Consider the following 16,001-nt stretch of genomic DNA (forward strand, 5'->3'; position numbering starts at 1 on the left):
TTTGTACTTTTTGAACTGTAAAAAGGCGTGTGCTTTACATGTGCTGTAGTGGGGGACATATCTTTGTCTCTCTTGCTCCGACATTACCACTGGACTCGTCTGAAGCCAGCCCAATGTCTGTGTAGTAGTAATTTGTTAAAATCTAAGTTTACGAACTGCATTTAATTATCATCACTACATTCTATTTATTTGCCTTTTTCTTTTAAATTTATTTATTCTGATACTTTTTTGCAAATTAAGTAACAAGAGATGGCGGAAGGTTTTAAAGATATTATGAATAAACTAGACGAAATAAAAAATGATATGAATAAACAAATACAGAGTTTGGATCTGAAAGTTAGTAACTTTCAAGAGCAATTAAATGTGTTTGTTAACAAAATTGAAAGTTTGGAGGCTGAAAATAAAGAGTTAAATAATGAATTTAAAATATCAAAAGCTTTCCTTTGGGGATTGCGGAGGGAAAATAAGGCGAATAATCTGATACTCTATAATGTACCAAATATTAATGATTCCACTTCTCAAGAGCTTGAAACGAAGATTATGATCTTCCTTCAGAATGTTTTAAAGGCAAATGTTAGTCTACAAGATATAGATCAGATCAGAAAAATTGGGCGGAAGGAAGCACAAAGACCTGTTTTAAAGGTGTTAAAACTATCTGGTAATTTGAAAGGTACCAAAATCAGCATTTCCCAAGATTATTTGTACGAGGTTAGACAAGTCAGAAAACAACTGCTGCCGTATCTGCATAAGGCTAGAAATATGAACTGCAGAGCGTTTCTGAGATACGATAAATTAATTATCAACAATGAATCGTACTTTTTAGAGCAACTTAAACAGCTGGAATTTGATGTTCTATTGTCTGGTACTACGTCAGTTACTTCCGAAGTTGATGAATCGGATAAAGAAAAAGAGACGAACAAGAAAGTAGAAAAAGCCAGGGCTGTAAAGCTGTAATACTTAATATTGGCGTTCTGCCAAGGACAAAAAGAGAGGCGAATCCAGAAGTGAGCCTTCATTAAAGTGGTTAGGTCAGCCAGGTTCTACTAGTAGAGGAAACGTTCTCAGGAAGAAGAAAACAGAAACAAGTCCACGGAAATAGCAACCAACGGCAGAAGATGGCACTGGTCTCGGTTATGCATCGACTTTGGCGAATTCTGATGTTGAAAGTGAGTGTGTATTAAATAGTTCATCAATATCTGAAGTGATTGCAAAATCGCGTCCAGTTAAATGTAATATAAATGAAATAGTTGCCTTTAATACTTATAGTAGTTTAAATATTTTGTGTTACAATGTCGATGGCCTAACAAATAAAAAATATGATTGGCAATTTATCAATTATATTGAATCTTTTGAGATTTTCTTCTTGTTGGAAACTTTTGTTGAGGTAACTTGCATTGGGCACTTTGATAATTTGTTTGTTGATTTTGATTTAAAATGGATTCCTGCCGTACGTGATTCGCGATTTGGCAGAGCGAGTGGTGGATGTTTATTTGGTATAAAGAAAGCAAATAATGTTGCCCATTTTGTGGATTTTCTTCACGATGGTGAGCATTTTCTAGTTAAAATTCAATTTCCAAATAATGTATTATATGTTGTACCAATTTATTTAAACTGCAATCACTGGTGGCAGGATTTCGTTAAATTAAGATTGCTAATGGAAGAGTATACTAATAAAAGTGTTTAATTGATTGGTGATATGAATGGTAGGGTAGCGGACCTTCAGAAGTTTCCAAGGAGTCTGTTTATGGGAAAGCCTTTTGGCATAAATAGAAAGAGAAAATCAAAAGATGACGCAGTAAATTCTAATGGTAAAAATTTGTTAGAATTATTTGATGATCTAATGTTATCATTCTAAATGGGAGAACTGAGGGAGATGAAAACGGGGAATTTACTTTTGTCGGACCAATGGGATGTTCTGTAATCGATCTCTGTAGTATTTCGATTGATTCACTTTCTCTAATTAAAGATTTCAGAGTGGACATCCAAACCTTTTCTTTCCATATGCCGATTATTGTCTCGCTGTACAATAATGTTGAAAGCGATATATGTGAAACTGTGTCTTTAGTTCCTAAATTGAATTGGTCTAATCAAAATCTGGCAGTTTATCAGTTTAAAATTAATAAAATGTTAATAGACTGTCAGAGGTTGATGTATATGAGCAATTAAATTATTTGATTAATATTATTGTCGAAGTATCCAATAAAAGTGATTATAGTTCTAATCAGATAAAAAGGCAAAAATGGTATGACAAGGAATGTAGAAATTTAAGAAAAGAATCTTTTTATTTATTAAATATATTCAGAAAATGGTGCAGACCTCAGGACAAATTTGCGTATATTGTTTCCAACTGTAAATATAAAGAGGTTTGTAAAAGGAAGGCTAATAATTATTATTGTAATTTGATTTCGGAATTTTCACAAGTAAAGGATTCAAAAAGTTTTTGGGAATTGGTGAGAAATTTCAAAAAAATTAAACCTATAATGGGTAGAACAATAGAAGTTAAAGACTGGGTGGAGTATTTTAGAGCACTTTATAATCCTCCTTTGTCCGCTTCCAGAGTATCCTATGTTGAACCATTGATTATAAATAATAATTTGGACAAAAATTTTACTTTGGAAGAACTATTGTGTGTTTTAAAAAATTCTAAAAGCAATAAAGCCCCAGGCACGGATCGAATTTCATACGAATTCTTCAAGTATGCTCCGGATAAATTTATCTCTCATTTGTTGGAAGTTTATAATGTTATTTTTAACACACGTAAGGCTCCTATCAGTTTTAAAGAGGCAATTATATTTCCACTGCACAAAAAAGGTAATCCGAATGTTCCCTGTAACTATAGAAGTATCTCCTGTGAAAATGTAATTGGTAAAATATATTCAGGGCTTCTGTTGAATAGGTTGTATAATTGGGTTACTGAGGAGAATGTATTAAAAGAGTCCCAGGCTGGGTTCCGGAAAAATTATAGTACCTTCGACAATATATATACTCTTACCAGTTTAATAGAGATGGCAATGAGCAGGAAAAGGAGTAAGGTATATACCTTTTTTGTAGATCTGTCCGCTGCCTTTGATCGAGTAGACAGATGGTCTCTGGTCTTTAAATTACATCAGCTAGGTTTATCATCAAAATTTGTAAATGTTATTAAAGATTTATTGCATGATACTAATAGTTCGGTCTGGTGTAAAAATGGTCTATCCACTTCATTTAAAATAGAAATGGGAGTGAAACAAGGAAATTTATTAAGTCCGCTTTTATTTTCTCTGTTCTTAAACGATCTGGAGGATCATTTGATAGACGGCGGTATCAGGTTAAATAAGGAAAGGATTAGGCTTCTTGCATATGCCGATGGCCTGGTTCTACTAGCGTCAAGTGCGTATAATATGCAAAAAATGATAGATTCGCTTTCCAACTATTGCAATGTCTGGAATTTAAAAATAAATATGAAGAAATCTAATGTTATGGTTTTTAGAAACGGAGGTCGCCCAGCTAAATGTGAAAAGTGGTATTTAGATGGTAATAGAATAGAGACAGTTAATAGTTACAAGTACTTAGGAGTAACGCTAACGCCGACACTTTCATATAAAAAGCATTTCCACGAAAGACTGTCTAAGGCGAAGTCCGGTCTAAATTCTGTATGGGGTCTCTTCATGAATAATAACAAAATTCCGTTTTCCTCTAAAATGAAAATCTTTTATTCCGTATCCAGATCCATTATTTGTTATGGTGCTCAAATCTGGGGACACAAACAATTTGAAGAATTAAACAGATTTCTGTGTTTTTTTATGAAAAAATTGCTCCACCTGCCTTCTCACACACCAGCTTATTTAATTTATTTAGAGTCACACTTAACTTCTCCTTTTGTATATACACTTCAGCTCCACTTAAATTACGTACTCAAAACTATTAATTTTCCCGAATATAGGTATCCGAAATTAGTTACTTTAGAAATCATGAAATGCAATAGTCTCTGGTTTAAAGAATTAAATAGTTTAGCTTCAGATTATGAATTGGAAATAAAATTTAATTTAAACAACGTAGACTTATGGTTGTCTAATTTAAAAAATATTCAGTCTCGCTTTAATTATTATTGTATATCTAAAGCCCTAAATTCTTCGTCAGGCAGAATTTACAAAGAATTGAACTTAGATGTTCAATATATGAATGATGAGCTGCCAATAAGTTACATCAGTTGGGTAATCAAGTCCAGAGGAGAGTTACTATATTTGAATTGCAGTGTACTTAGAGAGCCGTCAAGGCATTTATGTTCCCTCTGCAATATGTCACATTTAGAGAATGTCGCTGAGTGTCCTTCTCTGAAACAATTCAGACTGCTGCATTTTAACAAGAGCACTCTCTCTGTGGAGGAGTTAGTACAATATCTGAATGGTTACAGGGGATGGTTACCTCTCATCCATTATTGCAAGGATGCGTGGAAATATAGGTATTGCCTCATTTCTGAATTCAATTACTGATATTTTATTTATTTACTTATTTTTTTTTCTTCTGATTTTGATTTGGGCCTGGTATATTGCTTAATTTATGATAAAGTGCTGTATATACATATTTAATTTAATTTATTATTTTATTATTATTATTGTTTCTTCATTTCAATTATTTTTTATTTATTTATTTATTTTTTCTTACGAACATATATAATAAATACTCATTACATTTTTTACTCCACATTTATATTTTATTAGTAATTTTTTGAGTACTTTTTAGTTTTATTTTTATTTTCTCACCAGGATGTGTAATTTTGATTTGTTTATTTTTTTCCACACAAACTCCGCTGACAGTCAGTGACCAAGCAAACGTCTTTGTTAATATATTTGTTTGTATGTACATATGTTGCCAAATTTGTTATTAATAAAGATATTATCTATCTATCTATCTATCTATCTATCAACTGCCGTGACCATTACTACATTACAGAGAAGAATCTCTAATTTTAAGAGACTTTCAACGCTGGCCTTTACGAGCTATTAAGGGTCAACTCTTTTTTACACAATGCAAAATGACCTGTATTTTTAACATTTCTATAAGATTCATCGACTTACCAATTTGTGTTCTGTTGAATCTGCTGTCTTTTTCCATGGGACGAAGTACTGATTAACCTAGAAGAAGAACCTGGTGAGGAACCTTCCACACCACTTGATAGAGAGAACGTTCTTGACTTTAAACGTGAAGAGAGCCGGAATCGGCATATCTGTTCGATGTCGGCAGCCTGTTTGGACTGGACATAAGGATTATCAACAGCGTGCAGATGTGGACCAACGCTTGCTGCGTCCTCTTCCAGTCCGTAGACGGTTGTAAGAAGGGTAGTTAGTTCGCCAAAACATTTTACTTCCTTAAACAAAAATATACTAAATAATAAAAAACCTAAACACATGTTGTAACAAAATCACAGTGAACGTTCTATTTGGTATTTACTTCCTTAGAACACTTCACAAATATGGTTAATGTGCCAGGTTGTTGATCAAAACAAATTATAGGTGACTCGCAGAAACAATGAAACTCGTGCAGATACCGTTCTCAACATCGAACTTGTCGTTTTGTACGAGCATAAGATTTGAAAAATTTATTCCATACTAATGACAATCAAAAGGTGCAGGCGTCTGATCTAGATGTAAACTATTCGTAGTACATCATTACAGATGACGAAACATGGTGTTTTCAATAAGAACCATCTAGAGAACCCTGAGCACGCTTTCCTAAAGAAGGCTGTCCGACAGAAGTGCGCGCAACAAAATTCAAGCTGAAAATGTGCACCTCTTTTAAGGACTATGCAATACCTCAAACAAGGGTCCGAAAATATTCATCATCTGACACCAATACAAGTTTGGTGAAAGATGTTCTCTGCACTACATAGGATAGTTCACATATGGTATGCTTCTTTTGCGTTTCTTTTTAGCCATAAAAGTCATCCAACACCACTATATACAAGTGATTTGGCATCAGCAGATTTGATAGCCTTTCCCTAATCAAAATCTGCCCACAGGATGTGTAACCCAGTTAAAAAAAAAGTTCTTCCATTTTAATTAGCAATCCAAATCAAGAAATTGGTTAAATAAACTCAAAATGCACACAATAATCTGACAGTAGTACCTGAAGAGGCAGAGCGTACAGCACGGCTAGGCTCCTCCAACCACGACCAGTCAGGAAGTGCCTCCGAAGAGGTCCAAAATCATCTTCCTCGTCGGTACCAAGCATACAAATATTCTTAACATCGCTGATTATCTCTTCTGCTAGAACACCGGCCACGCTGTGACTGTGAACAATTAAAGACATGAAGCTACGCTACGTACCAAAGCTCTCATCAATCAATGCAAGCTTGCCCTAGAACATTCTAACCTAAAGGATTTTCTGTATCCTTTATTAGTGACAGATTTTTTTACAGTAGGAAATTTGATTTCAAAAAATAACTGTCGCTTGCCACTACTCTACCTGATGCCACTACACACCTTCGAATGTACATGCAAAAAATAGTGCAGTACGGTAAAGAAGAGAATATTGCGTAAATAAATTACAGATTTTATGATGTATTAATTAGTAGAATATATTGGAGTAATGGCAAGATGCTCAGTGTATTTTAAATTCCCCTACCTTTAAATTACAATGACCTCCCAATAAAGACATCAATTTTTATTAACTAATATAAAAAAATACCTACAATGACAAAGCAAAAGTATTATGTACAGATTGTAACTAGCAGGTAAACTTAATACTGACAATAACTCCATTTTTTAAAATAAAAGCATGAAGCAGTTTTCAATTTCTAGCCCTAACCACCCCTCAGGAAAAAACAATTACCCTACTGCATTTACAAAGGCAGATTATTTATGTTATTTATTTGTTGTGTTTGTGGACTTCTTTGCACATTACCCATTACTTTTTATGAAGGCTGGAAAAAACTCCCCTTCTAATAATTAATTGTCTTCGTTGTAACATATAATTTATATTTATTATTAACCTGCCCGGAACTCGCATTACTTAAATTTTAACCTTTAGTATCGCGATATTTAAGTTATCATACGCCTTATGAATATTTACGTAGGCTGCTGTTAAGGATTTGTTTTCCGTTCTATTTAACTGCACTTCATTAACGAACGCTGCCAGACAATCTTATGTGCCACGGTGCCTTCTAAATCCCAGCTGATAAGGGGCCAGTATATTATATTCCTCCATCCACCAATCCAACCTGTGCTTCATCATTCGTTCGTACGTTTTGCACACACAGGACGATAAAGCAATTGGTCGGTACGATTGGTACGAGTTGCGATCTTTTTCAGGCTTTAAGAGAGGAAATATTAAGTAGGTTCTCCACCTTTCAATCATCGCTCCACCATTTCGTTCATAATTCTAATCGATAAAAGGGGCGGAAGTAGTAGGTTTTGTAGTATTGATAGTGTATACCGTCTTGGTCGGGCGGAAAAATGAAATAGGGACCTTTAACATTAGGCTTGAATTTATTTTCTGCCGGTAATTGTAAAGTTTTTATGATAAAATTGACACTATTTTCTGTCTTGTCGTCATTTTTACCCAATTGGGGAGCCCTGATTAGGTTCAAAGGAGTCACCTCCTGAGCCAGCAATATTTTATATGTTTTGCCCTCATTGGGATTCACGCTATTGTTGATTGTAGGTGTACTGTTAATATTATTGGTAGAATATTTATCCAGTTTACTGTTGGGAATGGGTAGATCTCTGGCATGTGGCAGTCCACCGCTACTCTCCTCCATGTTTCACTTTGCTATTTTGTAGATTGCAAGAGTAAAAAAACTCGGAAAAAAGAAAACTTTTTGATGAACAGATTTTTAAGCCCACAAACTTTCTTATTATAGATGAATTTGAAATTAAAATTCTTTTAGTTCTCCAAAAAACCGTAAACTTCGTAGAGCTAAAAAGTTAAATGGTTACCAAAATTTTTCCTAAGAAACGAGCCTTCATTATTTATGTTAAACAAATGTAAAAAAATCAAAACTGATAAAGCTGTGTGAATCAAAATCCAAATTATTCGTTCGCTGTATTGGGTACTTTTTGAATTTATGACAATCACAAAGACTTGAATCAGATAAAATTTCCTAAAACTAAATTGTATTTTACGATACTCTAATGGGTGTTTCCTTAATGAGTTTATTTTTTAGAATAAAACTTATTGGTACTCATAGAGTTGATAAAAAATGAAATTTCTAGTTTGAATTTACTGCGAAGTTTTATCGGATCTGGTCTTTGTTCAGTTCGAAATAGGTAATGAATAGAAACCATGTTATTCAAAGGACAGAATATTGTAAATTGTACTTCTCAGAACTAAAATGAATTGTTGTAAGTGAAATTAAACGTTCTCTGTGTTTAGTTTTTAGAGGAACTGTTTCGCTGGTTTTCCTTCATTTGGATCTGCTTCATCAGAGTTGTTCAAAAATCTGACAAAACATTCCACTTACAATCAATTTACAAATTTTCTTCGAAAAGTTATAAAAATGGTATTGAACGACAGAAACATTTTTTTGCAATTATGGTTTTTCATTTACGAAAGAAATTCCCAACAAAATTTAATGAAAATTTATTTCAAAAGGCATCCTCTCGAATATTTTATTTTATATACGAAGCAATTTTCAAACTCTGCTGTGCGGAACAGCTGGAATTGCAGTAAGAATAAAACAAGGTCTTAACAGAAAACTGAAGGCAGATCTTTGATATAAGTAGACCAATATAGAGGAAAGAGTCAAACTCAGCTTCAATCCGGTTCACACCTACCACATTTTTGCCGTTTGATTGGTTCCATTAAGAGATAGCTCCTTATCTAGATTTAAAAATAAAATTCATGACGTGAAATTTAAATGTCTGATAATGTCATCGTTCTCAACAGTAATACGTCTGCTTAATCAATATTAATACAATGAGTGTAAATACAACTATCGCCATCATATCAAACTTTTAGCCAATATTCATAAGTTGTTTCTAAGAATATATCCATCTGTTTTGCTGGTTTTCTTTCATTTTGATCTGTTTCATCTTAGTTGTTCAAAATATAAACATTCTACTTACAACTTTACTTACAATCAAATTTACAAATTTTCTTTAGGCACAACGAAAATGTATAGAGCGCAAAAATGTACACTGTGGTGATTGTAGTAACAGGTTTTTAAGATTTATGAATGGATCATTGGCTGGGAGGAAGTAACACCAGCCTAACTTCTCCAAATCTCACAAGTTTTAGTAAAGAGATCTGGGGCGAGCCCCAAAACGCTGAGATGTCACCTTAAGCAACAAAGCCCACTAAGGGTTTAATTCAGTATTCTGAAAGATGATCGTGGCAAACACAAATTCATCTTACTACAGCCCTCTCTGACCCCGTAATCATCATTTTACCCATCAAATTACCGAGCTCATCAATACGGAGAATGCCTTAAAGCGTTTATTCCTGGAAGCCAGATAGAAAAGTGTTCTAAGAAATACCAAAAGCAGGTGCAGGACCAATAAATTGGTGAGGAGACTAATTTGTCCAACCTTCCTCATTTTCCGAAACAACGTGACCTGAAACCCAGACTAGAACATTCTTCCTCCATCTCTGGTACATTTCAGCACCAATTTCGAGTTGAAGACTCGATCACCTTTTCCGGGCCTGACTATTCGAGCAGGTACACTTTCCCCTTGAAGCTGAGTTCCATCTCCTTCATCCGAAAATCTTTCGAAGAATAAAACAGACCTCAGATAGGAAAACAGTCGTCCACTCTCCTAGGGACACGCCCAGAGATCCCTCATTTCAGCCTTAAATAAAAACTTTTCCAACTAAGTATTGCATTATTATAATTAATATAATTATAACAAATTAAGAATTACTCAAGGAAGACCTTGCATCTTTTTCGCGAGAAACATACCGCGCGTCGAACGATATTTTATCAAGGGCCAAAAAGGGTCCTACAGTGAGTAAAAAGTGAAAAACGTTACCTCCAACTTTAAATGACAGGAATAAATCATTCGTAGGGGGAAATATGTTGCTATTGAAACGTTAGAAGAGTGAATGAATATCCGAAATCGGAAAGAATAAAGAAAAGAGCCTTCAATAGAGGATAAAACAAACTACCTCCATTTCGTGCGTCAAAAATATCAAATATTTTAGTAAACAATATTAAAACGCGTGATTTATGATTTTAAGTAATAAGATCGTTGGCGACACTAATTATCTAGCCAAGATATCAGGCGTCTGCAGCAAACAGACAAAAACTACATGTAACTATTAACTCATTCATGAACAATTATCTAGTTGATAATATTTCCTTGTTTAAATAGCCACTATGGTTATATCAAAATAATGAATTAGCAATAATTGATTATTTTTCTTTCGCACACAAACAAATTGTATTGCCAGACGACCACTGTTCACAAATAGTCTCAGACACACACTAAAAGATAGAAATGCTAGAATAAAGATAGAAATGATAGAAAAGAAAAATAGAAAAGATGGATATGAAAGTAACCATGTAGCATACTCTTGCCTTTTAGCGAATGTCTGTGTCTAATACACCGACAACCAGTTCTGGAGAAAAGTCGACTTTGAAGTTTTCTTTAAAGTCGGATTGGATGGAAAATATTTTTTCTAGGAACAGTAGATTAATGGCTTCGGAGGATTTATAATTGACAAATCCATCGTAATTTATATGGACTGTCTAAGAAGAACTAGAAACCTGGTAGTAACGAGAGAATAAAGTTCGCCTTTGGATTCAACAGACAAATAAATTCTACGATCAGAACCGAATCAATATACTATACATTCTTGCATTTTAAAATTTCGACCGATGCACTTATTCAAATCCTTAGTAATTAAAAGTTCTGGTTCATGAATTCTTACCTATACATGTATTCTATATAAACCTTCGAAAAGTTAAAAGTGTAATTAAAATTGGGCTCCAACAGTTGATAAAACTGCATTTCTTGTGCACAAAAGAATATAGTTACAAAAGGAACATTTTTTATTAATTCTATGAAATAAAAATAAAAGTTAAAAACCAAAAATGTCACTCAGCAATGAGAAATAATTCACTAATGTAATAGTCAAATCGAATGGCTTCTCAACATCAAAAATGGGACTATTTAATATAAATCATTTTTTTTTTAAATCTTTTATTGCAATTTACCACTGCAACAGTTGTTGCAACAAGCAAATATAGTGAAAGAAAAAAGAAATCAAAGGAAATCATTTTAAAATTTTATTTTTGACTTACACCTTTAATTTCTTTTTAGGGCCGATTCAAATTTTTGCTCGCTCTAGGGCATGGGTTCTCAACCTGGAGTCAACTCCAATTCCATTTTTTTTTTTTTTTTTATTAAGAGGACGTGAAACAAGAGTAAAATAAAACAGCAAAATAATTAAGGTTATATAACTATTTATTAAAAATTTAAATAAACCAAAACTAAAATAATGATGTATCCCTGGAAAGCGCTGCATTTTACTGCTTCTAAGCTGCAATACGCCAGCCCTAACTTACTTATTAGATATTAAAAATTTCTGTTTAAATTTAAGTATTTTACTTGCATGTACTTACGACATGGGACTCACAAGTCTCTTTTCTTTTTAAGAGAAAAGTTCTTGCAAAAACAAAAGAGTGAAAAAAAAGATTCTCTCCACAACACAGCGAAAATGAATCCAAATATGATTTTTTTTCAAACAAAAAACTAAATTCGATAAAGTCTGAATAAGTAAAGTAACTTTGTTTAAGCTTATGCTTAATGAGATTTGACCTTACTGACAAAGGGACCGTTGTACACAAAAAATTAAGAAACCCTGCTCTAGCTTTACCTACCTTCACCGGCTCTAACTGTGCCAACTAACTCTACACTTCTTTTCAAGAATATCTTCAACTTTTTATTCTTATCATTTATTAACAACAGGTAAGAGTTTATATTTCCTTATGGAAATTTAATATATTGCACAAATTTTGTTTGGTTTAAAATGTTTCAATAACTGAAAAAATATAAACAAGATAGAATCATGTGAATGATTCCGTATCATGATCTAAATATGATAAATCTGGCATCAGGTTCTCACTCGAGTTCCTTCTTTAGAGAAGTAAGTGTATCAATTTCTTTCAAAACCATTTTTTTAGATTTTTTATACTTGTAGTTGCAATATATAACGCATTAAACACATACACAAACAACACACGCTGTAAGAAACAATACTTGCTACAAAGAATCACCTAGTTGAAGACAAAATTTCTGATGCAGTTTTTCCATCTTGTGTCTGCAGCAAGACTTCAGCTAAAAACAGATCTAGCCAAGATCCTCTCTGAAATCAAGAATACATTCATTACAAGTAGCCAAAACTTGGTTTGCATAATTCATAAAAATCACACAACTTTTTCTTGATAAGTACCGAAGTAAACATTTTCTAGAAACTTCGAAATATATTTAATTCCAATCAAATAATTGTTAACTTGCGGGCATTACACTGAGTGACAATTTAAACTGTTAGAGCCTAGCCGAATCACTAAAAGGAATTGGCTAAAAAAAATTGTTGAAACAAAAGTTCTGTCTCTTGAACAAAAACTTAAAGTTTAAAAAGTTAAGTGTAAGGGTTGATTAAACGCCAAAAGGAACATAAATCAGCAAGTACCCAATATTTCCTTCATAGTTTTTCTATCATATTTTCTAGAATGTATTAGATGTCACAGACCCTTGTGCTGGCCTTTTATCACCCATAAATATTTTTCTGTTAGAATAATAAAAGATGTATCTCATCACCATAGTTAGAATTAAAAAAACATTCCATTTTATCTCTATTCCAAATTATTCTTGTGATTTATCTTTAATTAATTGTAGCCCTTTAATTGAGTTCTTGTTGTCAAGAAGTTTTATATGTATATGTGTAATATAAAATAGATAAAGATATATCTTATTAAATATAATACTAGAACATTTCAACTTATTTCATTTGTATAGAAAAGTTTTCTCTACAATTCAATAAAGAATTCATTGAAATCTGAACATTACGAAAAGAGATATAAAGGTTTGATATTTGGATGAGTTTGAAAATCTCGAGTATTTAACCTTCTATATCTCTTTAAGTGTTAAAACTAGAACATTGAAATTTATACGATTTATAAAGCTAACTTTTCTGTACAATTCGGTAAAGAATTCAATAATATCTGAACGGTATGAAGAGATACATTAAGATTTGACATCATAACGAATTTTAAAAATTTAACTTTCTATACCTTATTAACTATCTCCTTAACAAAAAATTACTGTTTAAAACAAGTGTTACGGTTGGTTAACCCTTTTTCTCTTAACTGGAGTGATCTTTTTAAAAAATGCTTCCATCCAGTTGTGGTCTTTAGCCCTACCGGACAGTTTTAATGTATCTGCCAGTAAGTAAGGTCCGCACTAAATATAAGAAAATCGGGGCAGCCTTTAGACAGCGTATTTAAGAAAAAATAAAGAGGTTAAATGTAATCGGTAAAGGGGAACTTCCGCTTGATGAATTTCGTTTATCTCGGATTTGAGTTATAAATATAACCTTCTTATTAGGACTTTCAAGAAAATTTTACCCGCTCCCACCATTCCTAAAGGGTCATTAATGAGATTTCCTTGCAGAAGTGTATTATATCTGAACACTAAGTTGAAAGAAAATTGTTGGAGCCATTTTTTATTTCCGACTTAGGTCGGAATCCGACAACCGGAGTAGCGACTTATCTGAAACAATTTATTAGCTTGCAGATCGACCGATTTCGACTTCAATATCAAAAACAGAGGAAAATGTAAAGAAAACCGGCTTTTTTAAATTTGTATAATTAAAAAAGTACCTACCTCTTTTAACTTAAATTTTCATTTTTGACACAACTCAATAACATTTCTAAAGTAATTGTTTCATACTATTTTTTTTATGAGGACAAAATAATTTAGGCAACATAATCTCTCTAAGCTATAAAATGAACAAATTAATTTAAAAGATTAAATTAAGGTATAAAACAATCAATTAAGTTATACAGCTTATGATCTCAGAAAACCAAGGTTATAATTTCAAAATGTCTTTGAAATAGCTGTCGTGATGACATAAATCCATTTGCCTTAAGTAAACTAATATAACCACGTTACCCTCATTTCGCTTAACAAATTGAAAATAAGAAACTCTTTCGTAGGAGTTTCTTATTTTTTTCTCGAATGTTGCCTATAAAGTTTCTATGGCAATGTTGCCAACGTATTTAGGTATATTACCGTTTTTTTTTCTTGAATTTAAAAGCCTCCTTCTGTGAGCCCTCTTTCAAGCAAGCGACCTTTAGGTATCTTTGCATGCATTAAATTCCCCCCTAGCAGGTTGTGGCCATAGTATTTTAACTATTGTTAGAATTAAAGTTATTAGCTAAATATTTATTTAATTTTACCAGTTCTTAGCGGACCACCCTGCGTCCTACACATTTATTTCTGTTTTCTTTGGTTTTAGATTTTAATTGTAGGGTATTCTTCTATTAGGATATTGTCTTTATGAAGATCAGAAATTTTGTGATATATCGCCTTTTAACGTTTAAAGGTTAATTCACGTTATTTGTTGAAAACATTGTGGTCTTGAATAAAGTCCAACCTTTTAGTACGATCTTTTCAGATCTGTTTCCTTAGAAATGAACTCCGTTTGCCTTTTTGTGGAGAGTAAGGAGTTCGTCATCTCAACCAATTTGAAGCACCACAATGATTTGGCAAAAGTGGAACTTGAAAATGGTAAAGGAAAACGCCTCTTAAATTTTTGAAACCAAACAAATAATGAGCAAAGCATTGATCCTCAAGATGTGAGGCAGGTAGTTGTATTTAGATCAAGATCTCGCGTCAAGTAATGTTCTAACGGCTAATATATCCCCTCCCTTTCATTATTATTATGATGAAAACAAAACAGAAAGGATTCCATTATTAGTTAATGGGCGTGATGACAAACTTAAATTGGTTGGATCACTAAAAAATTAATAAAATGGGTACAAGAGAGAACGCGCTGTTTTGCGCATCGGTATGTCGTTTTAAAGCCTTTACTACGAAGATGGAAATATAGGTTCCATTTTCAGGATAAGCAGAGTACCTAAAATGTCCAAGAAATCAATAACAATCTTAATGTACCGTACTTACTGTTCGAAAGAACATATTCAACTTGAAATATGGAATGGAAGGCAAATACCTGAGTTTAGAGATTAAAAAAAAAAAAAAATCAGAGTTTTAAGACTTTAAGCCACAGCCGTTACACTGAAGATAGAGCAGAATGATCATTAGCATTAAAATATAAAGTGGAAATTTTTTTTTGGAATTAATGCCAAGTTTTAATTATAAAATTAGGTCAATACATTAAATAAAAAACTTGCCTATTTAGAAAATCTTGTATACTTCAACTACTGAGGCAAATGTTTTTTTCTTTTTTGCTTCTTTAATCGATTTTAAATTTTCCGGTATATCTGCACCCTAACTTACAGGCGCTTACGACTGGGAAGATGTTTTGTTAATATTGGATGGAAGACGCTTTTATAAGCAACAAATACAAAATATTTAAATATTCTTGACTTTAGGCTTAGTTTTAGGGTAATGAATTAGTGTTTGACTAATTACCTCGTAAGTGTTGCTCTCTGCTTTAAGAAATGATTCCCAAAAGAAATTAATTTTATTAGAAACTATGTTTAAAAGAGTTTTGTCACCCATAGATACGAACTAAGAACATAACAAAAGTTCATTTACACTGATTCTTATGGATGAAATAAACACTGAATTAAAGTTAACTCTATTTTACGAACATTACTGCGAATGTTGGCGTAACACTTTGAGATCCAAGACAGTTACATAACACATGTTAACTAATAACAAGTTCCCTCGGTTGAAAACAAGTTCGTCACTATCTATGAATCTATACAAATTTTGAATAATATGTGCTCTAATATCTTTTATAATATTTTATGTATTGTGATAAATTCTTTGTATCATAAATTTGGAGAATCTTTATTTCTACAAAAGCATTAAGGGAAACAATTATTTAAT

At 32.6% G+C, this 16,001-nt stretch overlaps 1 protein-coding gene across 6 annotated transcripts in view; it reads right to left on the reverse strand.

Annotated features, from left to right (window-relative positions):
* mv (lysosomal-trafficking regulator mauve) overlaps positions 1-15,718 on the reverse strand; it is a 97,944-nt gene extending 82,226 nt beyond the window's left edge. For all 6 annotated transcript variants that reach the window (XM_074134623.1, XM_074134622.1, XM_074134620.1 and 3 more), the window contains exons 1-4: positions 15,579-15,718; positions 12,197-12,285; positions 6,106-6,268; positions 5,058-5,347 (exon numbers count right to left, since the gene is read on the reverse strand). In XM_074134623.1, coding sequence (XP_073990724.1) covers positions 5,058-5,347; positions 6,106-6,268; positions 12,197-12,285; positions 15,579-15,668 — 632 coding nt within the window. In that variant the 5' untranslated portion in view covers positions 15,669-15,718. The remainder of the gene's footprint in view (positions 1-5,057; positions 5,348-6,105; positions 6,269-12,196; positions 12,286-15,578) is intronic.
* Between the last annotated feature and the right edge of the window lie 283 nt (positions 15,719-16,001).

The sequence above is a fragment of the Rhodnius prolixus genome, unplaced genomic scaffold, assembly GCF_049639745.1.
Source record: "Rhodnius prolixus isolate KJV_2025 unplaced genomic scaffold, Rpr scaffold_22, whole genome shotgun sequence".
In the NCBI taxonomy this organism is placed as follows: Eukaryota; Metazoa; Arthropoda; class Insecta; order Hemiptera; family Reduviidae; genus Rhodnius; species Rhodnius prolixus.